The sequence below is a fragment of the Microchirus variegatus genome (assembly GCF_963457635.1).
Source record: "Microchirus variegatus genome assembly, chromosome: 1".
NCBI lineage: Eukaryota > Metazoa > Chordata > Actinopteri > Pleuronectiformes > Soleidae > Microchirus > Microchirus variegatus.
In genome coordinates this window covers 35,036,008-35,062,734 of record NC_139802.1, presented here as the reverse complement: position 1 = coordinate 35,062,734, position 26,727 = coordinate 35,036,008, and the positions used below count along the sequence as shown (strand labels likewise).

At 39.8% G+C, this 26,727-nt stretch overlaps 2 protein-coding genes across 2 annotated transcripts in view; one reads left to right on the top strand and one right to left on the bottom strand.

Moving 5' to 3' along the window:
* plpp1a (phospholipid phosphatase 1a) overlaps window positions 1-5,068 on the top strand; it is a 17,627-nt gene extending 12,559 nt beyond the window's left edge. The window contains exons 5-6 of the mRNA XM_083891235.1: window positions 2,170-2,346; window positions 3,820-5,068. Of these exons, the coding sequence (XP_083747361.1) occupies window positions 2,170-2,346; window positions 3,820-3,939 (297 nt within the window). The 3' untranslated portion in view covers window positions 3,940-5,068. The remainder of the gene's footprint in view (window positions 1-2,169; window positions 2,347-3,819) is intronic.
* A 185-nt stretch (window positions 5,069-5,253) lies between these two features.
* mtrex (Mtr4 exosome RNA helicase) lies at window positions 5,254-26,587 on the bottom strand. The gene is made up of 27 exons (XM_083891222.1): window positions 26,483-26,587; window positions 25,457-25,597; window positions 24,896-24,962; window positions 24,747-24,809; window positions 24,545-24,657; window positions 24,079-24,253; window positions 23,855-23,945; window positions 23,636-23,760; window positions 22,784-22,882; window positions 22,487-22,607; window positions 22,210-22,341; window positions 18,775-18,854; window positions 18,235-18,345; window positions 16,975-17,076; window positions 15,897-16,022; window positions 14,907-15,057; window positions 14,269-14,441; window positions 14,118-14,186; window positions 13,913-14,038; window positions 13,093-13,203; window positions 12,809-12,997; window positions 11,167-11,330; window positions 9,895-10,000; window positions 8,261-8,317; window positions 8,013-8,175; window positions 6,694-6,798; window positions 5,254-5,466 (listed from the first exon to the last, which is right to left on the bottom strand). Exons 1-27 carry the CDS (start codon window positions 26,581-26,583, stop codon window positions 5,414-5,416), a joined length of 3,114 nt encoding a protein of 1,037 aa, XP_083747348.1. The 5' UTR covers window positions 26,584-26,587; the 3' UTR covers window positions 5,254-5,413.
* Between the last annotated feature and the right edge of the window lie 140 nt (window positions 26,588-26,727).

Below are 26,727 nucleotides of genomic sequence, written 5' to 3'. Positions count from 1 at the left end.
GGCACCGACTTGATGATTAAAATAAATTAAGGAACAAAGTGTTCTCCACATCTGTTCAATGCAGAACAAATCCTTATTTTAGGGAAACGTTTGGCAACCCCAGACAAACGTGACGGTGAAAGTGACCGATTCATCTTCATGCCAGTTTTTCTACCTTTCCCTCGTACATAGCTACAGCTAATGACCTACTTAGTATTTTGCTCTATGCAACTTTCTCCCCAGCTTTAGCCCACAGTTAACTCGTCATGGGCTGAAATAGGTAGTTTTGTACAGATTAAAGCAATTATTAGTTTGAGTTTGTGAGGCGCGGAGGTGCAGTTACTGGAGGATTTGACTGAGATTTGACAGAGAAATCTGTGTGAGGGGTAACAGTCAATCAATCATTGACAATCAGCCAATGGAAAAAAGACAGGTGGGACACATGAAATAAAAAAGATGTCAGGAAGTATCGGGAATATCAAAACAACTACAGCGATGCTCGTTTACCCTTTTAAACTGTCGCTCTCTCAGACAAAGTCACTTTCGTGAACGCTTGATGCGTTCGGTTTCAGATTCAGAAAACATTAATGGTCCCAGATGAACAATTCATCTATTGTCAGACAACAGGGACAGAGAAAATGAGTAAGTAAGTAATTTAGTAAAATATTAGTAAAAAAAATTTCCCCCGATCCAAGTTTCAGGGTTCCTGCGCAGCATGGAAAAGTATGGAATTTAATTAGAGTAATTTCCAGGTCTGGATAAGTATGGAAAAAGGGGGAAAAGTATGGAAAAATGTTTGTGATGTTTCCAGACTATAATCTCACTTTCTAAAATTAAATATATTAATATATACAAATTAAATTACAAGTAACTAACCCAACTGACTGCAATTCCCATTTATTTATTATTTTCCATCCGTGTCGGCTGCGACAGTGTCATGGGTACATGCAAGTTTTCTGACGGCTGGCTTCATGAAAAATTAGTGAAGGATTTTAAAACCATTTATTTACATAAAAAGCATCCAACAATAGGTATTCAGATGTTTAATATTGACTGAGAAATCCTCAGAGAAGTCTGTGAATTTGAGTCTGGAAAAGTATGGAATTTTAAAATGGAAATCTGAAGTTTAGTCATCTGATATCTGAGGGTATGAAAGCTTTGGAGAACCTAATTGTTCTGCTAAGGGGTAAAGGAAACACAGCGACCTGAGGGTAGAAGCTTGAACTCGGATGCCAGGATGTTTTTGGCCTTTTTAACCACCTGGTCTTCACAGATTGAACACGGGTCTCTGTGCCTGACCCTCAGTGAGCAGTAGATGTTTACAATGCTGCTGAGAGCATTTCTGTCCACAGCTTAAGTTAACAGGCTGTTAACGGTAGCTTATGTAACACATGCTTGATGTTCTCATCTTACTCTGACCAGGGCAGTGAATGTGACTCTGAAGACCTTGGTGACTGTTGTTACGTCACCTCACCGTTGTGCGTCTGTGTTTTGCGTTATCTTTGACTTACATCTGATATTTGCTCAGTGCAGATTTTTACTGCCCGGCCCTGATAAGCGCGTCTCTTTGGCTGCTGATTCATTCTGCAGCAGCAGATATAAATAGACGTGGGGATGACAAAGTTCCTGGCACCAACAGTCCCTCTGCTCAGAGTGGACATTCAAGTATGACAAACTGATATTTACGTCCGATATTTAAACATTTACCTTCACATTCAGTAGCTGTTTCATCCCCCCGCCTCCATTCCGAGGAAGAAAAGAAGTACGACAGGAAGTGGATCAGAATAATGCTTTTCCCTAAATCAAACAAACAAAAAGACACTTCCTGTTATTACAGCAATCACCTCATTTTGGCCCAAATGACAATTATCTGACCAAAGATTCTTCTCCAGAGGTGAAGTGATGACCGTTTCTGAGAATGAACAGGGTGTTTTTGTACAAATTCAACATCTGTTTACCAAAATAAAATTTGGCTTGCAGATGAATTTCAGGGGCTTCTTGGAAATGGGGAAGTAAATAGTGAAGCTGATAACATGCTCTACAACGGATGTCGATTAAATGACTCAAAAGAAGCCGAGTCACTCTTACGTCAATCCTGCCTGCTACAATTATTATTCACCAGAATGCTATTTCCACAACACTACTGCTTGTTAAAGCCGTTATCGTTGACACAATCCTTCCTCCCTCTAGCTCTACCTGCAGGCGCGGCTCAAGGTGGAGTGGGCGAGGCTGCTGAGACCCACGATCCAGTTTTTCCTGATTGCCGCCTCCGTGTACACGGGGCTGTCGCGAGTGTCTGATTACAAACATCACTGGAGCGACGTGCTGACTGGACTCCTGCAGGGGGCCCTCATGGCTCTCCTGGTGGTGAGTGTTTTTGCGTCTTGATGTTACTTTGAAGGAGGGATATAATTTAACCTTCTTTGTTCGATTGATGGGCGACACTGAAAAGAGGAGTAGATTTCCAGGTCATTTCCATGCCCTTTAACACCAGAAAATTCTGTTCTTATGCCCAGTTTTCCAGAATAATGCTTCTCCCTAAATCAAACAAACAAAAAGACACTTCCTGTTATTACAGCAATCGCCTAATTTTGGCCCAAATGACATTTATCTGACCAAAGATTCTCCAGAGGTGAAGTGATGACCATTTCTGAGAATGAAGAGGGCGTTTTTGTACAAATTCAACATCTGTTTACCAAAATAAAATGTGGCTTGCAGATGATTTTCAGGGGCTTCTTGAAAAAAGGGAAGTAAATAGTGAAGCTGATATCATGCTCTACAACTGATGTCGATTAAATGACTCAAAAGAATAATTGAACCGCCTTTGTTCGACGGATGGGCGACACTGAAAAGAGGAGTAGATTTCCAGGTCATTTCCATGCACAGTTAAAACCCTTTAACACCTAAGCCTTGGTTTTTTTTTTTGCATTTTTTATCCATAAAAGGGCCAGAAAATTCTGTTCTTTTGCCCAGTTTTCCAGAATAACTTTAAATATCTGGCAGTTATTTACACGTTACTGCATGTTAAAGTAGTGTATTAACAAATTAAAATGAAGAAAAACATTGTAGTTGAACATGAACACTAGATTTTAAATTTGAACAGTATAAAACATATTTAAAGTAACATTTGTTGGAAAATTATGTAAAGGCATTTTCTCATCCCTCTCCTCTCTGGTGACAAAGATGCTGATTCGCCAGCATCCTGCAATGGCGCGAGTGAAATTACCGTAATTACCAAAAATTGACTTGCTTACAGTAATGCAGAGTGCGCTCGCGCAAAAGTGTTGCCTTCAATACGCTCTGTGTTAAAGGGTTAAATCGAGTTTTGGAAACGTAGATGTCCCAGGATCCAAGGTCTTAATTGGATAATATAACAAAACTACATCAAGAGACTGTGCTTGTAATCTTCCAGTCCACTTATTACTGTTTTATTAACACTTGAATAAGTATGACTTGGAAGAATGAGAAGCTACAGCTTGTCAAAGGTCCAGTGTGTAAAAATCTAATGGTGAGACTGTTGCACTCAATTCTCCCTTTTTCCAAAGTCATCAGGGAACTTGGATGACCTTCACATACCAGAAAGAATATCATTCTAATCTGTTTATGTCGTCAGCTGCTTCAATACAAACGGGTCGCTGTAGAAAGCCTCAGTAAGGCAAAGTCCACAGATATAAAGCTTATTCTATTATAAAACTATTACTTTGTATTAAGAAATTATACAGTTATCCAAAGCCTACTTGGAGTCTCCTAAATGTTGCACACTGGACCTTTAAATCTGGTCAGGGAAGCAGGAAAACTGCATTCTTCATTGGCTCATACTCACCTAATGTTATCCACCAGGTCTTCTTCGTATCGGACTTCTTCAAGCCACAAGTAGAATCCAGTAAAGACTTGGATCTGGGCCACACGACCCTGCAGGAGACGCCGACGAACGGAAACCACTTTGAGAGTCCAAACTAAGCTAAGTGAGAAGCGACGGAGGAGGAGGAAGACGACGCCTCAGCTCTGTCCAGACGCACACCCAAGGATCTCAGCTCTCTAGCCTTTTGTCTCACACAAATTCTCATCTTGACACCCTGCATGGATTTACCGTGTGGAGTACTTCAATTATTTTAACTTCAAGTAAGCTATTGGATGACTGTGCATCTCCAGAAGAAACTTTTTTTTTTTTTTTTTTTTTTAAAGCTACACCTCAGGCCTGTTTAAGACTTTTCTGATTTTATTTTTTACTTGCTGCCTTGTACACTGATTTCCATCACAGTAATGAGACAATCTGTCCAACCCTTGTAACAAAAGTAAATGTGACTGAAACGGATTAGGTCTGGGGGGGGGAGGCTAGAGGTTCTGTCAGAACGGGAACCATCGATCTACTGAGCCAGTGGGGGACGACTAACCTGCATGCACTCACTAAAAGGGTCTGACCACTGCTGGAGGGAGAGAGAAAGGTTGGAAATCCATGAATGTAAACGCTGCTTTGTGCATTTCCTGACCTGGAGTCACAAGATCTGATTTAGGGTCAGTTTTAGTGCAGCCCCAGCTCTTGGACACGTGGAGTCTGCTGCCCTGTTAAGAAAAGAGCGTCTCAAAGATAGAACATGCTGTTTCTAGATCAGAGAGCAAGCTGCAGACTCCACACTCGCGTCACCCGACGTCCGATTCTCCAACCGTCTCACCTCATGTCGTCAGAGAGGAAGCTCGGCTGACGTCATGCTTGGTTAGAGAGTTGAAGAGTCGACGGTCAGGTGAAGTCCTGTGTTGCCTTTGCTAGACTGCTGCTGCTACCACAGCTTCCTGTGTATCTAAGAACTGATGTTATTTACATAAAGTGACTAGACAACATTGTAATTTTTGTATAATCTGTATGTTTTCAAAAACAAAACAACATACAGACTTTTATTGAAAATAAATGTTACATATATGTACAAATGTCTAAAATAATAAAGAGGAGACATTATGCTTATTACCACAGTCACATGTTAAGTTTTGGATGTATTGTTTTAAGTTGTCTGATAAAAAATTAAAGCATGACTTGTTTTACTTTGTCCACTGGTTGTTTTTGTCACGGCGCCTTTTTGCGAGAAAACAGAAAAAAAACAGAAAAAAATAAAAACAATAAACGTTGTATTTTAACCACGCAGGTGCATTCATCAAAATGAAAAACACTTAACCTCAGACAAACAGGCTCATTTATAAAAGACACGTGGGATTGCACTGTTGACACCACTTTACTATGAAGTTTGAGTAGAGTTGTCATGAGCGAAAGAAAGCGCCAACTAATCAATGAAAATTAGTTCAACATGTGAGCCACAAAAAACTCACAGGTGAAATGTGTGTTCATGTGAGCCACAAAAAAACAAAACAAAGGTTGCATCATGAGCAAAACCTGTGAGCAACAACATCAGCCGAGCAACTCCGATGAGAAGCTGTGGGATCATTATAGGTAGAGACTGGCAGCAAAAACAATGTCTCTCTTGATCTTCGTTATTCCTGCAAAAACACAAACAAATAAGCTATAAATTCTATCTTGAATAAAGGAAAAAAGAAAAGGTTACTAGTTTGAAAGCCTTTAGCATCCACACAAATGTCAGTTACATTCAAGCCATTGTCAAAGGAGTTCACATGACGCTGATTAAGCCCATGGTGACAGTGAGGAAGGAAGGCAGAACCATAATGGCTATGCTAGAAAAGAATTATCCCTGGTTCTATGAAACATGACTGAGGTAAAGGAACCGTCTCTAGTTCTCTGAAACATACGTGAGGTAGTGAGACACTGAAAGGAATGTTGGGAATGGTTGGAATATTGACATATGGCACTTTTCCCACTATACAGTTCTAGCAAGACTCTGGATAACATACGGTGCTTTTTTGGCACCTGCTCGGGTGAAGTTCTAAAATGTGACGTTGACAGACTGCCGCTCACTGATTGGTCAGAGAGCGACGCCATTGGAAGAATCGTGAGCGCGACGTCCGACACAGGAATAAAACTGAATAATGCCTAACTGTAGATCTATTAATAAATAAGACTTAAAAATCCTGAAAACATGCGTTAATCTCCAACAATTGGCAAGGAAACGTTTAAAATCTCGACATTTAACAGAGGAGTCTGGTGTATTTAGCGACGACACCGCTGAAAGTCAGCGATCGTGAGGCAAATCACAAACCAGTTCAGTCGTATTTCAGTTCATTCACTGTGTCAGATGAAGTCTGCGCAGGAAGTACTGACCTTATCTTTTCAAGTAACCGATTCAGAGCATCACTAGTTTGTTCGTAAAACGACGTCACTGCAGTTTCATGCAGCCGTGCTATGACGAGCCCACCCATCTGAGCAGGGTCGAGGGGAGCAGTGCTAGAACTGTATAACGGAAATGCACCAATCGCTTCATCCTTTCAGGCAGCTCTGCAGGCTCACCTGAGGAGGATGGGGTAATCCAATCCAACTTTATTTATAAAGCACTTTAAAAACAACAACAGCTGAAACAAAGTGCTGTACATCAGAGATAAATAAAACATAAAACCATGTGACCTAATACACCTAAGAACAAACGATAAAACACAAATAAACAAGTCATACAATAAAACTATAAAAGATTTAAAAAAAACAACGTCTCATACCGGGTCGAAAAGTCAAAGAGTAAAAATGCGTTTTTAAAACTATCTGCTTTAAGTAAGTCTGCTGCGACACTAGCAGTGTTTTTAGCGTGAGATTTCTCTTACCTTCAGCGAACTTGTTTTCCAGCTCCGTGTTGCCGATGGCTTTGGCTGCAGAACACATCTGTCTGAGCACTTCCTCCAGACGCCGCATGCAGCGGATGATGCTCCCTGCACCACACAAACAAATTAAGACAGTCATGAGTGAGTGTTAGAAGCTAATTCATTAAAACCTGCGGATCCTGTTTTGTCAGAATAGCAGTGCAACAGTCCTCCATGTAACATGATACTCTTAATTTAATTAGGTTGACCTGCACTGTTCTGAGTTAAGGTCAGTCAAGTGGAATCTAAAATTCTTTTTATGAAATGTTCCCGAAAAATATGACAAAACAACCTTATTTCTTTCACAACCAAAACTGAAAGAGAACGACGAGACAGAAAATTGGAGAAAATCCAACTTCATTATTTTGGAAATTTCAAAAGTTCACCAACTCTCTCCTACGCCAACACTATTATTACTCGATAGTTTTCCAGCTCAGCATCACTTCCTTATTACAACAATATCCAATATTTCACAGATGAGGTCAGTGTTGGGAGCGAGAGACACAAGCCGAGGGAAAACGATGGGACTTGGTTCAAAATCAAACTGCACGTAATAAATCACTTGGTGAGACTCTTAGACGGGTGACAGTGGAAAAACTCAAAGGTGAAATGTGTGTTTTTGGTGTGGTGTTGTAGCTCAGTGTGGGTCAGTTCGGTCTTCACAACAGAATATCAGAGAAAACAGTTCACGTTTTCATAACGACGAGTTAAAGTGTAAACAGCAGTGTCTTGTCGAGGTCAATAAAGTTTAGTTACTATTGTGTTTTAGTTCAGTGATCCTAAAACTAGGGTTTAAGATTAACCTGTGAACATGGAACAATTAAACCACCTAAGCAGTTTAGAGCGGAAATGTGGTTTAATCTTTAACAATATATGAAGTTTAACTTAAATTTGCCTGTTGAAGGTCAAGGAAAGAAACATGGTGCAGGATTATTTGTTAATTTTTTTTCATCCCTATGTCCCAGACCTACTCTTCAGTTAACATAGCTGTGCAAAGTTTTTTCTTACTTGTACACAATGTACCATTAGAACACTGGAGAGATGGTTGCTTGAAATGGGCCTCTATACACCTATGTACATATTCCATTAAAAAGCAGACATTTGCAGCTAGAATAGTCGTTCACCACATTAACAATGTATAGAGTGTATTTCTGATTCATTTAATGTTGAACGGTTAGTGTTCATAGTAAAATAAATACCATTATGTTCCTTCCACCACTGATCATTGGTGAGGTTTAGTTTGGCACAGATGCACCAGGTTAGATGTCGTAACAGTGACTCACCTTCAAAGACGTCGGTCATCTTGCAGATTTGAGCGAACGTGGCTCCGTTAGCCCAGGCGAAGACCACGTCCATCAGATGAGGCTTGAACTGGTTCAGATAAGTCTCCTCGTCCACGTCCAGCTTGGCGTCGGCCGACACCTTGGCTATGCGCTTCGCACACTCCTGAACACAGCACGGGTTAAGGGTTCAGATGTATTCACTAATATGAAACTCAGTTTCATCGTTAGATAATTTTTTGTTTTCTCACCTGCATCCGTCTCAGAGGTGCAGCCAACAGTTCAGTTAGTTTTGGCATCTCACTGGCCTGAGGGAGAGAAGGAGGTTTACTTTATCATGAAATATTGCTATTTCAACACGTTTACGACGTGTGGAAAAAAGAAGCAGACCTCAGCTCACCAACAAACACTGGAACCTGCGGCTTTTAAAACAATGGCTTCAAAGTCAGAGTCACGTTTCCTTCCTTCCCATATTTTCCCATAATTTAAGGAACCACAGAGACAAACCACCATCCACTCTCACACCTATGGTCAATTAAGCATGTCCAATTTGACATATGTGGAAGAATATTATTTCTTATGTGTTATAATAATACTATAGGGCTACCCAGTAAGAGCAAACAGCTTATTGTAGAAAACACTGTGATAATTGTTAAATATGGATAATTGTTTTTTTTCCCAGACAGACTTGTTCATGTGCTTGTGACTTAGCTGTAGCCAACTGGACTTGCTTGAGTTTCACCTCTAACACAAGAGGCTTCTTCACTTCTGGGTGTAACAAAGCAGCTCCTGTTAAATCAGCTGATTTCCCTGCACCGACTGCAGTCTCTCTGATTCTTAACCGCATGACATAATTGTCCTCAGTTTTGGGTCTGGTTCCGAAGCGCTGGTTGGGTTGTTTTTACATTCATTTACACCAAATATGTCTGTACTCGGGGGGGGGGGGGGGGGGAAAGACCTTCAGGTACAAGTCCTACAGTTTAGAAGTAGGTCCTGTTTCTCTGTGCAGCATGACGTTTGAGAAGCTGCACTGCTCTCCTTAAAATTAAGGCCTTAATCATCATTTCAAAGATTTGACAGTGGAAAAAAAATTCCAAAACTAAAGTCTAGAGTCTCAAGTCTGAGTCACGTTTCCTGTAACCCAGCCATTTTTCTTTTTTTTATGTGGCAAACATATTTACTTTATCATCACATAGAACAAAGAAAAGCAGCAAATAATCATTTGTGAACACGGAATGCATCCTTTCTACAGTATATAAAACATATCTCACATTTGGTTAATGTAAATAAAATACAAAGTAAAAGGAGTTCAATGTTAGAACAAAGCACTTTTGTGTATAATAAAAACAAATTAAATGGCTTTTTGTTTGCAGTTGTGCAGACGTCATAGTGAGGACACCTGTAAACATAATGCATTCCCCCTAGTCCTTTATCCTGATCTTACCCACCTCTAAGCCTAAAACCAAGTCTTAACCCTAATAAGCCATTTTCACTCAAGGTTTATATGTTATTTGGTCCTCACAAATATACCCATACATGCAAACACACACACACACACACACACACACACAGTAGTCTCGTATTGCATACATGACAGCTGCTTGTCATTCGATGAGTTCAGTGGGCGGAGTTGGTGTCAAGCCAAAGAAAACTGTTTGATGTTGGGTTACCTCACTGACAGCACAGGCATCACCATGTGAGACAAACTCACACTCTGTAAAGAAACAACCTCAGGTTTCTGGTTTGTTTGCAGAGCACGAGAAGAGGCCAAGAATGCCAATGGGAGAGGAATTTGGTTGCGTTTATCTTAGTGGTCGGGAATTAGTATCCGTTTGTACAAATCAGAGGAATTGAACGTGTTTTTTTTAAAAGTGTTTGTTCCTACATTTTCCTGGAAGACAAAGCAGGACAGCAGGGCCGTGGCTTGTTCCACCGTCAAATCGTTGAAGAGACCGTTGAACACCATCTCCGTCAACAGGAGCTCGTCCGCACTGGAAAGATAAACACAGAGAAGGGAATTATTAGATGTTGTTTTATTACTTTGGTCACAAACTGCACGCTCAAGGCATGGGACAGGAAACAACTCCAGTTAAAGGCAAAGTTCTGCAAATACACACCACTTTGGACAGTTAATAAAGCTCAAGATCCAGAGTCACTTCCCGACTATGTGCAGTTGAGTTATAGTGTATATACATCAGCCTCTTTTGAGAGCATTTTCAATTTGTGCATACACTTCTAGGAAGGTAGAAAATCAAATGCATCAACAAAAGGCAAATAATAAGTGAATAAGTGCACTGATGGTTGAAGTTGACTGAAATTAGGAAAATAACAGTAAATAACAGCAGCAGAGAAGGTTTGTGTGCACTGATGAGCAAACCGCAACATTCTTCAACTTTGTGCAAGAAACAAACATTTCGACAAGATGCAGCAATAAACGGCCACAATGTTAACAGTTATTGTTGCTTTGTAAATTTACGTCATCACGTTGCACATTCTTATCCTTCTATGGTGAAAGGAACTTTTACACCTCTCTGTGATCTAACTCCCAATATTTCCGCAACAGCAGTGGATGGAAGTGCACATAATATATACACATTTTGTTTCAGACACCATGAAGTTCAATGACCTTTTATGGAACCTTTTCCCAATATTTGTTTAAGATCAGTAGACAGAAAAACATTCATGCAAATTAAAAAATTTGCAGAACATTTAAATAGAAACACAGCTACAGTTTGCACCTTCTTTCCCTTCAACGGGGACCTGGACTTCTACATTTCTAAGTGAACTCATTGCCAAAATTTGCAACAGCAGTGGATGTAAAACTGAACTGAACACTTATATCATAGAAACCCTGCTACATATAACAGCTTTACTATATAATGTCCATTAATCATGGAGGCAGGGAGACAAATATCCAACTGCACATTTTCTTAGCTTAGTGCTACATTTCCTGGATAAAATTCCTCTATCACAATAATCCCTTTGATCTGATAACAGTGGTGAGGATTCATTATCTGAATCACAAAAGTGAGGAATTCCAGCTGGATTCTTTTGACTTCCAGTTGGTTATTTTGGCGAATACTTTCCGTGTTTGAGTGACCATAACCCATAGATGTTTGTGTTTGTATTGATACAAACTCTTGTCCTCTTTCTTTACCTGCTAATTTCACACGCAACTCGCCCTTTCACCTCGATCACATCAGAGGGGCTGGCGAAGCCCAGGCGTCGCAGGACTCTCTTCCTGCACTTGAGCTGGTCCATCTGCAGGACGGTCCGTGCTTTCTTCAGCTCCCTCTTGGCCGTTCGAACATCTGCTGCGATCTAGAACCCACACACACACAAAAAAAATATATCACACCATTAAATCACGCAGCCCTCACATTATGTAACCTGGAGACATTTCCAGGGTTTCCAGAAAATATTTCAGTTACTGAAAGCTGCAAGAGGTTTTAGCCATGAGGTGATTTTTTTTTTTAACATTGTATTGTGAAGGAGTTGAATACTCCAGTTATCTGCCAAAACGTTGCCACCACACCACAAATAAACACAGCTACAAAGAGATTTGAGCATCACGGTTCATTACTCAAAGCAAAGCCGACCTCTCAGATCCACAGACTGCACAAGATTGTCAAGAAATCTATCACATACACAAATGAGACATAAAAAGGTTCTTGTTGCTGCCAGGAGCACACGCCAAGAAAGACCACGAGGAGATGTAAATGTTTATGGAAATTGTCAAACACAGTCTGGTTTACCTCCGACATCAGTAAAGTCTGTCTGCGTGTTTTTCACAGATCACACCGAGCCTCGTTAACAGCAGAGAATGAGCTCGGTGAAGTACTGACTACATTATGATCAAGGAAGAATTAATTTGAGGAAACATCCGTGTGATAATGGTTCGTTCCAGAGCGCATCCAAATCAGTTGGACGTGGGATTTATTCAACCTCCAACTATAAAAAGTGCACTGGAATGCCTGTCGAAGTGGGACCTCGTACTAGTGAAGTCCAAGTTGACATTTCGACTTCAATTGCCTGGAACACTTTGAAGTAGGAGCTAGAACAGTTCAGGTAGAATAAGTCCCACATCCCATTTGTTTGGATGGGCTCTGGAACGCACTATAAGGGTCCTACTTAGTGAGGGGTGAGGGCACCGTTGGTTGTGGATACAATTGTACAGCATGTCATCAAATTCACTTTTTGCAAAGAAGATATTTTGTGTTTTAAAGTGTAGCAACGGGTTTATTTTAAAAACTACATGTTTATCTTTGTCAATAGTTTCACTTCTTTACCCCGATAAGTTGCATATTTTCTTCCTTTGGATACTTTAAAAAAAAAAAACAGTAGCAGTGCTCGCAGCATGACTCATGTCTTTCGTTTGACTCGCACAGAAATATATCAACAACTATTACATATTTACTGTGCGTGGAACGATGAATCCAATCATAAAACAAGATAAGGGGTTAAAATTTCAATTCTTTGTATGGTTCTACTGTAAAACCATTTGCATTACAAGCGTGATCAGATGACATTTTTGTTCTGACCTATGAATGAGGGCGAGGCCCTGTAAATGCTATGTCCTGTCTTTCTTCCTGCGTTTGTATGACTGTATACAACATGTGGCCAAAGCCCACATGGTCATTGGAGAAGGTCACTGCTCCATATAAAACAAAAGCAAAACGTGTAGATGAATAACAGAGATAAATTAAAAAAAATGAACAGTAAAAAAAAGTATTAACCTAACTCTAATCCGTATAAAAGATTCACATTTGAATAGGGTTTGACATTTAGCAGTTTCTCACCACAGCTTTCCTCTCACACAGAGAATATACCGACTCCAAGTTGGGGTCACTGTGCAGAGGGTGGGAGTACATGCGGTGCTCAAAGGCCTCCACTTTCTGAATGACTTTCTTCAGTGCAGGGTCTTTGATGCCCATGTCATCTATGGGGTCAAGCAGGGGAACGCCATCGGGGAAACGCTTCTGCACCTCCTGAGGGGCAACAGTGGACAACAAGTCAGTTGTTGAGTTCTAAGAATAGCGGTACATTTCTTTCACGATGGCGATTTTTCACAATTTTTTTTTACCTGTATGGATTTGAGCATGAGCTGTCGGTTGTCAAAGGGCCTCAGGTCTTTGGGGATGTAAAGTCGAACAGAGCTGATGGAAGTCACAAGATGAAGCATCACAGGAACCACCTGGGGGAAAAGGCAGTACTTATGATTTCTAACTCTTGTGTGAATTCTCCAAGCATGAAGATCAAAGAGTGGTACCAATTCCCATATGGATGACAACGGACCACAGCAGAATAAGATGACACAACTAAAAGCATTGCAGTCAAACCACAAATAAACAACATCATAGAAATCAAATTACAAAATACCTCCTCAGGCCACACACCAGTTTTCACTTGCCACAATTTTAATAGGCGGCAAAATGAAATGAATTTTAGTTTAATTCTCATATTTCATATCCCTTTCCAATTGAAAATTGCCACATTTTATGTTTGTACCAACACATAAACGTTTCCACTGTAGAAAAAAGAAACAAAAATAAAACAAAAGACGACGTGCTGGCTAACGAGGTATTGAATATTTCCTTCCTCACTCACTAAAGTTTCAAAGGAGGTTTGCCCCCAGAGGAGACCACAACGAAACAGGTCTATGTATTCAAAGAATGGTGGAAACTAATAATAAAAGTACACTACTAAAAAAAATATATATAACATAATATTGGTCTCATCACATTATACATCACTGCATATTAGTTTCCAGAGCCACTGAAATGCAATTCAGTTTCTGCTGTACACTGTATAGTGAACAATGCCAAATGGCAAGTCTGAGATCTTCAAAACAAACTGATGGATATTAATTTAGCTTTGTTTAGCGGTGTGTTCGTTTTACCCACCTGCATCTCTCCAGTCTCTCCAGGTGCAGCAGGTTTAGCAGCCTCAGTTGCAGCATCTTTCACACTGTCCTTATTACAGTGGAGCAAAACCTCTACCACATACAGCGGATCCGAGTCTGCAACGCTCTGAAAGGACAGACACGTTAATCACAGCCACATATTTATGGCTTCTCATTCACGTGACAGGAGAGCAGGAGAACCTTACCTTCACGTTAGACTTCTTGCAAAAGTTAACGACCACTCCCCAGCCAAAGTCAAGGTCTTCATTTTTTACCTATTAGAGCACAACGGGGATCATGAAGTTAGCATCTGTAACGGTTCTCCCATCATCAGACTTTGCGTGAGTGAAGCTGCACCTTGACAAGTCGCCCGGGCTGCAAGAAGGGCAGGCAGTTTTTGGGTTTGTTGATGAACTCCTGTATCTCTTTGCCCAGTTTAGCCAGCTGCTGTCTGATTTTAAAGTAAGTGACCACACTCTCCTCGTTAGGGATCTCGATGCCATGGTACTGCTCCTCCAGCTTCGTTATTTCTGCACAGAAAATCAGAAATGTGATTCAAATATTAGCCTGGAACTAAACCATAACAAGGCATTTTGAGAATCTTCAATCTAAATACTTTTCTTTATTTATTTTCTGTATTTATTTAGGATCTAATGTGTATTGTGCCCAAAGAAGACCACTAGACTGTTGCATCAGACTGTTGTTGAGACTGTGGGAAAATGAAGTGGCATTTCTGCTTTTTTTTTTTTTAAGCCAAACAATCTGTCAGACATTATGCAGATTCATTATTATTAAAAAATGCAGCTAAAGCAGCTGACAGTGATCACTTTGCAATGGCAAAAACAGCAACTTGTGGCACAAAAGATGGCTTATTGTAGTCTTTAGAGTGTCTTGAATAAATCACTGCATTAGTACAATCAAAAAATCGTTTTGTCTAAATGTTATTATCTCATCCAGCCTGGAGAGTGCAGAACTACACATGGAAGAACACTTACTCTCCACTACACCAGGCAAAGCTCTGTAGTGTTGGAACTGGTAGAAGGATTTCTCCAGCATGTACTCAGGGTTGATCTCCTCCACACGCAGCAGGTTCAGCACCATGTTGTAGGTCAGATGGAAGGCACTGTTCAACGGGTCAGCTGATCCCTAAACAACATCATACAATAACACAGGTTACACATTTGCATATTATTCTAGTAATAGAGTTGTGGTTTAATGTGTTTTCATAATGATTTTAGCTTTTAGTAAAAGTGCAGAGAGGGTCCAAGTAAATACAGGCTGAAAGTCACTTTCCCCCCAAAATAAACTGAATGATTTTGCAAACATGACCTCCGAAAAGGCAGAACCGCAGATACGTGTTCATCTTTCTCCAAAAACGCCCTGGGAGTTAAGCGGCGTGACAGCACCAACAACCAGTTTCACACTGGCATGCAACCACTTTTAAAATCTATGCAGCTAGATATTTATAGCAGCACAGCAATAAATGTGTCAACCCAAACTCAAAAAGCCAAGACTCCCTTGCCTTTCTGCGTGTCAAGTGTTGAGCACCCGAATGATTCACAAAGGGAGCGACTCCAGTCAACTTTAATTACTTCCACTTGTTTGTCTTAATAAGCTCAAGGGTTGCAATAATTAATGGAATGGTAGTTGATGATCAGCTGGCGTTTATTAGTCAAAATAGTTGAAATTGATTGATCAGATAAGTTGGATTTCTTCAAATGTGGATACTTTCTGGTTCCTTTGCTCTTCAAACAGTCTACTATATTTTTTGGGTTTGTGGACAAAACAAAACATTGTGGCTGTCCTCATTTTGAGGTCTGGGAGTCATTATTTGACATTTTTCACCAAACAACAACCAACAACTAACGGATATATCGAGTAAACAATTGGCAAATGTAATAATAATGAAAATAACTGTTAGTAGCAACTCCGATAACTTGATGTTGTATACTAAAAAGATACCCATAGCCTGCATGTTGATGTACCTTGAGAAGCTGTTTGCCCACAGCCGGACTCATCTTCTCATCCACCATGAAAATAACGATTCCTCTGTCGTCCATTCCTCTCCTCCCGGCACGTCCAGACATCTGGATGTACTCACCTGATGTAATCTAATCCACATCAAAACACACAAGACATTAAGCAATTAGCGAGTGCATAGTGGGGTAATAATAAAAACAGTTGTTGTCATTGTTATTGCACAGTGAAAAATCTAGATGGGGAAACGATTTTTACAAGTCTTTCAGGGCTAATCTCTACATCACACATGGATCTGATTAATCTCCACATATCTACAGGTCTCTGGGAAGTAAGAAAAAAAATAGATAGGCAGATATGACTCTTTTTTTGTGCTCAAATGATCCAATAATCATTTAGGAATGCTGAGGGACCTGCTCATGATTTGAAACACAGTGAGTTTTCAGGAATGAGAGCTGTGTGCTGAAGTGAGCGAGTGCCTGCGTGGAGCTTTGGCGCAGTCAGAAGCACCAGATGTTCCTGATGAACCTCTTGGAGGGCAGTTTGCTTCTTGTATTCTCCTCATGCGTGTTTATGCGTGTGTGTGTGTGTAGTGATGATGAAGGCTGATTTGACGCGACGGCAGCTCCCCACACACACAGCCCCCACCTCTCATAGGCAGGACGTGGCTGTTAATGTGGCGATGCAAGCTGCAGGACTTGAAGGCCATATAAAGGCCTGAGAGAGAGAAAAAACACTCCATATGCAACAGTAACACACTGTTGACATGCTTAAGTTGTTGTTTTAAAGGGATAGCACTATTTATGAAGAGCTTTACACAGCAGAAACTCCCTTAAAAAGGCACCAAAATGCATTTATAACATCTTAAAAAAGAAGAATCAAACTGTAAAGTTCTTTGGAGATGCGAGATAATGATTAAGTGTATAATGTATATGTACTGAATCTCTTAAATACTTAAAAAAAAAGGGGGTTTTCTCTTTGACTGAGGGAGAAATAAGATTAGAAAAATATGTATTTAACATTATCAGAGTGAAAATGTAGTAGCCAGTTTGATAATATTGTGCATGTGTGTGTGTGTTGTCTTACAAAACGATGATTCTTGCCGTCAAACTTTCGTGCGCTGGTGAAGAGCACAGTACGGGCGGGCATATTGATGCCCATGGCAAACGTCTCTGTGGCGAACAGGGCCTGTGGTGAGAAGAAAATCAATGAGAAAATTGTCGCCCTAATATTTCAACAATGTCATTATCCAATTTTTTTTTTTTAAAGATGCCTTGTCGAGTCTTTTTGGAACCTTAAGAAATCATAATAGAGTCTGAGGGCATTCAAAAATAAGGGAGGAATTTTTGGAATTTTATGAATTATACTACGTGGCTTAGTTACAAGACTTTGATGATACCACATTTAATTAAAAAAGTGTTTTAATCAAAACTGTGCACATGCCTACTCATCCATCCCCAAGTGCCTTAAGTTTATGATTTAAAAAGCTTCTTCTGCAAACACTATTCTTCTTCACAGCCTTTTGTTGGCACATAATCTTTGTGTTAGCCTGCTTTCACACCATTCTGCGAGAAAAAAACGTCCCTTTCATTTGAATGAGATGAACCTTGTTCAACTGTTGCTGCAAAGGTGACATCATCCAGTGGCATTCATTGTGCTGCAGCCACGGAAGCCCAAATGTCTGGTCGATTACTTTATTGCATTGGTAGATTTTCCTACTGTTCACCTCACACATGTCACCATGAACTTTGCAATACTGAGTTCTGGCTTCAGATAAGCCTTTTTTAACTCATCTAAAATGACTTATTGGATCAAATATCATCTCACACTTGAGACAATACAGCCCCACCACAGTGCCCCCCCCCCTTCATTGTTTTAACACAGGGCTATTTTCAGTCTGAATGCTCACTTACTAGTGAACATGGGAAACCTGAAATTGGCAGCACCAGTGTGTGGAATTTGCTTCTAATACAAACAAACTGGTGAGGTATTTCCTAAAACACTGTTAGTCGCTAATATCTTTTCGATACTACAAAATCATTTACGCATTGCCTTGTTCATGTATTAGCAGGAGCTACTTATATTGTAAAAAAATAAATAAATAAAATAATTTTCTAATTGAAATAGCAATTTGAATTAAAGGCTGCAGTTTAATTGTTTTTTGTTTGGTTAATGCCTCACACATTATATAGTATAGTATGAATATTTTGATGGTATCACATGCTGAATCATTATCACTCATTGATAATGATTTACAATCCAAGTCACTGTAGCTCTTGTGCTGCCATGATGCACCTTATTTGTTTTAAGTGTTTTTTAATGAGGATCTTGAGGAGACGCTCGTACCTTGAGGAGGCCCTCGGAGAAAAGGATCTCGATCGTCTCCTTCAGGATGGGAAGCAGGCCTCCATGATGGATACCTATTCCCCTCTTCAGCAGCGGCAGCACATGCTCCACCTGAGGCACACCAAGAAATACGCACATTAGTGACAGCAGTATTTGTTTATCGGTTTCAGGGAAAATGTTTTCACACTGCATCACATACAGACAGACAGAGAGGAAAAGCACTGAAACAATTTTGTTGAACTGTGATGTACTGTATGATTTACTTTTACAGTGGTGATATATACACCAATTACTTCAAATGGTTATTTTTATCATTACAACCGGGTAAAACAACAGTCTTTGTTGGTATTATTTATTATTATTTAATTATGGATGCAGCAAATTACATTTAGGTTGTTTAAATGTGTTGTCTCAGCAGAAATGACTAAAGGAGATAGTAAGTCTATTTTTCAGTGCTTGTTATAACCAAGCTTAACAAATGTTGAGGACAGGTACAAGAACAGTGGCTACTGTACGAGCTTTGAGTGCAGCACGTCTCACCTGAGGGAGTTTTTTGTCTTCATCTGAAAGACAGTCCACCGCGTTGTTGAACACCTCCTCCACCAGACGTTTCTCGTCATCTGCAATAATGACAAAAAAAAAAATCATGATCTCGTAAGACGTTCAAAACATAAGTGGTTATATTCAGAAACTTTGAACATTAATAATTGCATGGGACAACACAAGGAGTTGTTTTTAGGGAATTATTAAATTGCTGGAAATCACAGCCAGGTGAAATGTCAGAAACATTTCTCTAATTGGTGCAATTACGTACCATTTTTTACCAAAAATCTATTCTTGTCTAGTCTGCTAAATATGATTGCACCAAGTGTGTCACTACCAGCAGAGTCCTATTATTGTGCAAACCAAGTTACATTGTTTGCTGGAAGGCAGCCATTCTTTTTCTTTCAGTGTGAAAAATTTAGTCAGACTTGTATTTATGAAACCATTTCGGGAAAACGGCCCTCTCGTGTGCCCGGTTTCAAACTTAGACTTCCAAAAAGTCTGATGGCTCAGTGTTTACTGGTAAAGCCAGATGATTTCAGTGCCAATGGGACAAAGCAACCAATGCCAGAGACAACACAATACTAGGTCAATGTACAAAGCAGGTTAACTCTAAAACAGTCAGGACAACCACTTTAAATTATAAATTAAAATGAGCTGGGTAATGACGCAGGGACTTTTAATAAAAGATATAACTAATAAAGTAACCTTTCTGTGATCTATAGAGATGCAGATATCAAAACAACTTAAGTCTATAAAAGCATCTTTAGTACATTAACTTACACCACTGCAATCTATACAGCGAAACAAGCAACAGGCCCAAGACTGGAGTATTCCTCCTCTGGGGACCATGAATGATCACAACAATCCTGATGTAGATACCTTGCAATAGGCTTAATGTAGCACTCACAGTTTATACCATGTCTGCTTGTTGTGTTCTACATACAGCTGTATAACTCTTTCCAGATTTGGGTTTGGAGATTTTACATTTTTGACAGAAACCCTGTATTACCAGTGTTACGCAGGTGGAATACTAAAAAGTTGAGAGTTTCCTTTTAAACAGTAATTAGTGTCTAAACAACATTCATGGAAACAGTTATGTTTCCACCAGTCACATTTTCTATGATCTGCAAAGCTTGTCGCTTACTTGCTTGGAAATTATCCATCAGCACCAATAGTTCCCCCCCCCGACTACAACACGACTACCAACGCAAAAACCAACACAATTGGGGGAAGAGAAGAGTGTTTTTTGTGTTCAAGAAAGAAAAACCAAGGGGAAAAAAACAATAAGAATTGAAGAAGTGAGTGCAAGTAGAAAAGGTAGAGGGAGGCGAAAGTGGACAGACGAGAGCCACGTGGCTTTCACCCCAGACCTAACCGACCCACAATGCCAAATAAAGATTCTCAAAACATTATCTTTGGCTGAAGATTTAAGTTTGTTCTGTGCAATATTGGTGAAAAATGTCGGCAGAATGTTTACAGAAGAGAAGCCTTCAGTGACTGAAGAGCAAAATATTAAAATCAAACCTAATTTACGAAGACAGTATTACTTTATGACACTTATTAAACCTGTTTTATTTCACACGCAGACAAAAAGATATGGACAGGAGCAGATGGAGCTTGTTGGATTATTGACAGAGACAGAGATTTGTCCTCAAGAAAGAACCTCACTTGTCCAACGGACTAAACAACGTGAGCAGCTGTGCATGGACAATAAACCATACTCGTGTTAATCACTCAGCGGGGAGGATTCATTCTCTTTGGCTCACCAACTATTTCACATTTCGTTGAGTGTTTCTCTTGCTTAATTTCAACCCCCTACAAAAGTCTCGACAGTTTATCACAAAAAAGTATTTGATTTGGTTTGTTACATAAGTGTGCAAAGACATTCTACTCAACCACTGTGAATGTAACCAAAATTATCCTCATTGTTGAATGTGCTGAACAGTGTTACATCATACCTGAAGAGTGCTGTGAAAACAACAACCCACAGTTAAACGCTATAATTTTGCGAAGAAGAGATTCATTATCTCAAGCCGACACTTGAGTTTCTACTTAAATGATGAATGAGTGAGGAGTTTTAATTGCTGGAATAACAGATGTGCCAGAGAGGAAAATATCATTAGATTATGAAATGTATAATAAGGGGGCTATGAATCAAAGTCTGAATTGTCACGTCTGGAAAATGTTTTATCCTTATCGTATTTAGAGCAGCAGAATTTATGCTTCGTAAACAGAGTAAAGAGAGCAGTGATTTACAGCGAGATGAATAAGCTCGACACAATTTGACCTCATTCAGCTCAGCAAAAAAAAGGAAAGAAAAGAAAACGATCTCATGCCAAAAAACGTATCAGCTGCCATTAATCTACTGGTACCAGAGTCTGATGTAAACCTTTTACTATGTGGTATCAAACCCATATAAGCCAACTCAAAAGCAACAAGTGAAGGAGTATCACGGGTACTTGCTATTACGTCATGCTAACAATGCTGCTGATGCGCAAGTTTCAGAATTAACCCTTTAAGATCTAAACCTCAAAATGTGTGTTGCTTATTTTAGATTATGCATGGAAATTTTGAACAATATAAAATATGTTTTAAATGCCATTCTCAATGTCTAAAAACAGGCCAAATAATGGAAACTATGTACAGGCGCCGATACACTGGCTTCCTACAACAGCACGGGTGAAATTACTGTAATAACCACATGATGGCTTTGACGTGCAACTTCTCAGGTTTCAGAAACCACTGGAATGTTTTCTGATAGCACAAACTGTTGCGTAATTGTGGTAAAGCAAATTGTGCTTGTGCAAACGTATCGTATGTAATGCGCTCCGTGTCAAAAGGGCTAAATTGTACAGGACGCAAATCTCCACAGGCGGGTCGAGCATAGGTTTGAGACACATACACACACTACATAAGTTGTATGGATGTGCATGAATGTTCCTAATTGTTTGATTAGAAAATCAAATCAAATTAACAATCAGTTAACATGATTATTTGTGAGTATATTAAGAGAGTATATGGTCCAAGTGCTACAAGATGTACCAGGAGAGTGATAAGTCAATAGGGTACTTGGTATTGATGCAATACTGGTCAAAATTACAGGATACTATATAAATCCTATATATGGCATGCTTCACCATATACATATAGTAAAAACGTCATGCTGTGGGGTGCTTCTTTCTTTCTTTCTTTTTAAATGGAAGAATATTCACACAGTTAGAGAATTATGTCTTAGAAATTAATTGAAATCGATTGGTGGAAAATGCATCAGCACAAACATGCCGTTAACAGCTCCATGGTTTATATGGTGTAAATTACTACAAGACTGATATCGGCACAGTACATACGCAAGGTTGTGATAACGCTACTGGACACATATCAAGCCATTCAAAATGCCCATCCCTAATAAGTTGTGATAAAAGCACATACCTGTGTTAAAGTCCAGTTTGGCCACCTGCAGTGCGTAGGCCTCACACTCTTTCTTGCTGAAGCTGAAAATGATAACAGGCTGGAAATTCCTCTCCATGATCATCTTCACAATTTTGAACACACTGGATGGGCCTGTGGGAAAGAATTAAACCGATAAATAAATACAGGCGTAACCTGATGTAACCAAACAAGTTAGACAATGAGAATGAGGATAATACTAAACTGCTAACTAATGACATTACAGATATTTTAATACTGAAGACGGACAAAGACACACCTTTAGTGCCTCCTTTTCGTCCTCTGGGGTCCCATTTGCCACCTCCACTGCTGCCCCCAGAATCGCCTGCATCTCTCAACACCTGCATAGCCGTGTTGAAATTGTCCTCTCTGAAGTCTCCCTGGTGAAAACCCACAGATATTGGAGAGATAAGTCATATTATTGAGGCAATTGTCAGTCGACTGGGTCTAATATGAAAGGAGACATATTTAATTCAAGTTCTATAAAACCCCTTTGTCATTGATGCATCAACTCTCCCTGATAGCCCCAGCAAGTGTAGTCTTTAAATATCCTTACGTTCTCATCAACCACCAGGTGGAGACCATCGCCCCCTGCTGGAAAAACGTAATGTTGCAGTGGAGTGGGACGATAGTCTGTGTAAACAACATGGCATGGCTACAAGACAAGAAACAGAAACAGTTATTTAGAACAGAAAAGCATGGGAAATGCAGTGCTGTGCACACGTCTCAAGGCAGCACCAGCTTTGCTGTTTTTGTCTGTCAAATTATTCTGAAATTATTATGTGACTGAAAATTGGTCCTACATATTAGCAAACTCAATAAAAGGCATTTCTTAAATAAATGTGGTAAATAGATCTATTTCACAGCAGATATTTTTGACGAGTAACAAAGTAGGTTTCCAATCCAGGTTTGTGGTAACGTTCAAGTGTAAGAGTATGTCACACTAAATACCACTTTAACATGCAACAGCTGTTTTTTTCCTTCTAAAACTGCATAGAAGTTTGTGTGTGTGCAAAAATGGTGTCTTCAAGTTTCATAAGAAATTAAGCTCAAAGTATTTGGCCTACAACTGGAATACAGAGTACAGTGATACAATTTGATAAAGAGGTAAAAAAAAAATGGCTTTCATTTGTTTTCATACTCATATCTGCAAACGTGTTCCAGTGACTGATACTTTTGATACTTCTAAAATGTTGGCAGGTTGCACTTGCATGCTTAATGTTATCATGAGAACCTGTGGTTTACTGCTTACAAAACTGTGTGCATTATTGTCCGTGATAGAGAGTAATACGACATACTAAGCATAACGTTTGCATTAGATTGTAATGTGACTAGTGCTATTCCACCAGTGAACAGACTATAAAAGCATATTTTTCTAATGCTCTGTCCAATATTTGCAGTCTCTCACCTGTTTATGGAGGTGACAAATCCACTCAGCAAACTGTCTAGCATTGGGGATGGTGGCTGACAAGAAGACATAATGCACGTTGTCAGGAAGAAGAATAATGGTCTCCTCCCACACCACACCACGCTCTGAAACGCAAGGTACAGTAAAGTCACTTTCATTGCACATGATACACTGGTCATTAAGGTGCTTGTGCTGTTCATTAATTCGTTTTGTGCCCACCTGCATCTCTCATGTAATGGATCTCATCAAAGACGACCCACGCCACTTCCCTCATAATCTCAGAGCCTCTGTACAACATGCTCCTCAGGATCTGGAAGAAGAAAAGATGCTAATGAGTCACATCAACCTCTCAGCACAACTTTCCTAACATCACTCTACAATAACTGTGAGATCTCACAAATCTAATTATGTCTGCTTTGTTTTACACATCATCAAAATCCCACCTCTGTCGTCATGACGAGGCAAGAGGCAGTGGGGTTGATGGTGACGTCACCAGTCATCAGACCCACGTCCTGAAACTCTTCGTACATCTCTCTGTATTTCTGGTTTGAAAGTGCCTTGATGGGGCTTGTGAAGATCACTCTCTGCTTTTCTCTGAGGGCCAGCGCTATGGCATATCTGCAATGTGAGGATATCGGATAAGCAAGGTTAGATTACACATCTGACATCATCATAATGACTGAATATAAATGCTTGATCTAAAAGATGCCCGTTGTCAAACTGGAACTTTTTTCCCCCAAAGAAATGTTTTTAAAAATGCAGGATTTAGTTTGTCAGAGTGCTATTAACGTAGAGTTTAAATACAAATACCACACTCAGTTCTGACATATGCTGCCACAGTAGAGAAGCCAGCTTGTGCCTCAATGTGTGTATAAAACAAAGTTTATCAGTGTTCCAATTTATACTCACTCAGCACAGACAGTCTTGCCTGCAGATGTGTGTGCAGACACAAGCACAGACTCATTGTTGTCAATACATAAGAGGGCCTCACGCTGGAACGGATCAAGTACAAAAGGGTACTCCTGCAAGACAAGCAAAATTGTATTTGGACATTATGATCAAACTCGGTCAACCCCCGGCCCCTAAAAAAACAAATTGTATATCAATTTACCTTGGCTGCTTTTCCCACTCTGGATTTCAGAGGTTTATATTCATCACTGGCAGGTAAAGCCACCTAAAGGGAAAACGACAACATGTTCAGCAAATAAAGATTTAACAAATAATATTAAATGCAACAATTGTTGAATTTGATTCCCTTACCTCATGTGAGCATCCTTCCACAGTTTCAACTTGCTCCACCTTCACTTGGGGCATAAATTCTGCAAGACTAAAGTTAACAAAAAAAAAGAGTTACCTTCACAGAAACATTTAAGGGATAGTTTGAGGTTATTGTTTTTTAGAAGTCTACTTTAATGAACTGTTGACCCATTATCAAACACTGATTTCACCTAGCATGACACAGAGGAGCTCCTGTTCCACTGCTACCTCATCTGGTAAGTTTGTGATACTCAGGGAAAAAGATTCTCAAACACCATAGTCTCAAGATAACGCATTTGAACTTACTAAACTCTTGTTTGCCCCGTTCCTGCCTGCAGCCTTATTAACAGTGAGAGTATGTGTCTGCGTCCAAGGATTATTCACACAAATGGCAGCATATGTAGCAGCACACTCAGTTAGGTCAGTACTGTTACTGTGTTTATACCTCATACAACGACACTTAAAAAACAAAAACAAACCTCGACTATCTTTTAAAGCGTCACCTCCAGCACATTATCAAAACGCATAGTCGTACAGTGTTGAGCTGTAACTCCTCTCACTCACTTAAGGTCATTAGCAGAGGCTGCCTCAAGTCGAGGTTTCTTCTCAAACACCACCTCCTCTCCGCCGTCACTGTCCACCTCCCTCTTGAGCCGTGCAGAGGGACCAGCATCCTTGTCGGAGCCATTTTTACTTACAGCTTTCCTGAAAAAGAGAACAGCACAGACAGGTATACACTTATGTTAGTCTAGACTGAACAGAACAAGTTCATTATGGAAAGTTACCAGATGTTTTAAAAGTCACTTAAAACCGCACATTATCTGACAGCTTTTCACTACACTATATCTATATAATGGCTGTAGTTAGGGCCCAGACATGGGCTAAGGCCCTATGTTTTCTTTTTAATATGCCTTTTATTGTTATGGCAAATAGCGAGAATGCCCTATTTTACCTGCTCTAATAATTCTTTATTATTTTCCATCATCATCCTCTTTTTTATCACTTACTCTGTGGGCACACTTAAGAGAGCCTTGCCATGCAAGGGCAATCCGATTAATTTTGCAGAAATTATAGTTAAAAACACATTTTTAAATTCAACTTGTCCTGCTATATACACATTTTGAAATACCACTCCCTTTCATACATTGCAAATTAATAAATGTGACTATGATAACGAACTTTGAACTGTGGAGGATAGCATTTACACCTCTCAGTGTACAGCCTGCTGGAAATTATGAGAAGAATAATCACTTAGCTACTTCACACAATCACACGTATGCTCACATTGAACAATTAACTTGGTCAGTGTTTTCTCAGCAATATATCATATTGGACAATTTCATAAATTGACCTAACAAGTTGCAGCCCTTTAGCAAAATCGTGTAACAGAATAAAAAACGTTTTATGTTGGCTTTTATCAGCAACAACGGGCCACATTTTGTCTCTTCTTAACAAGCTAACGATGCTAACGAACTCACAGGGGTGTTTCACTGTCACGAGCACACGTGATGCCGCGTTTACTGTCCCTGTACAAGCCATCCTTGGGTTTAAAATACTACATTTTGCTGTGCACACATTCGGAGACTTTACCCTGTTTCTGGGGGCACTGGTGGAAGAATCTTTTTGCTCGTGGTAGTTTGTTGTTCATCATCAAACACGCTGAACAAGCCATCTCCAAACGCGTCAGCCATGATTATTTAGGAACACCCCTTCCCACAATTCAACACGAGGATATGATGCGTTCATGTCGTGGCTTAAAATCATACCGCCATTGCACCACCAGTGGAAGTTACAATTTCAGTGAAAATGCATTTCATTTAAATAAAAGGTAATTT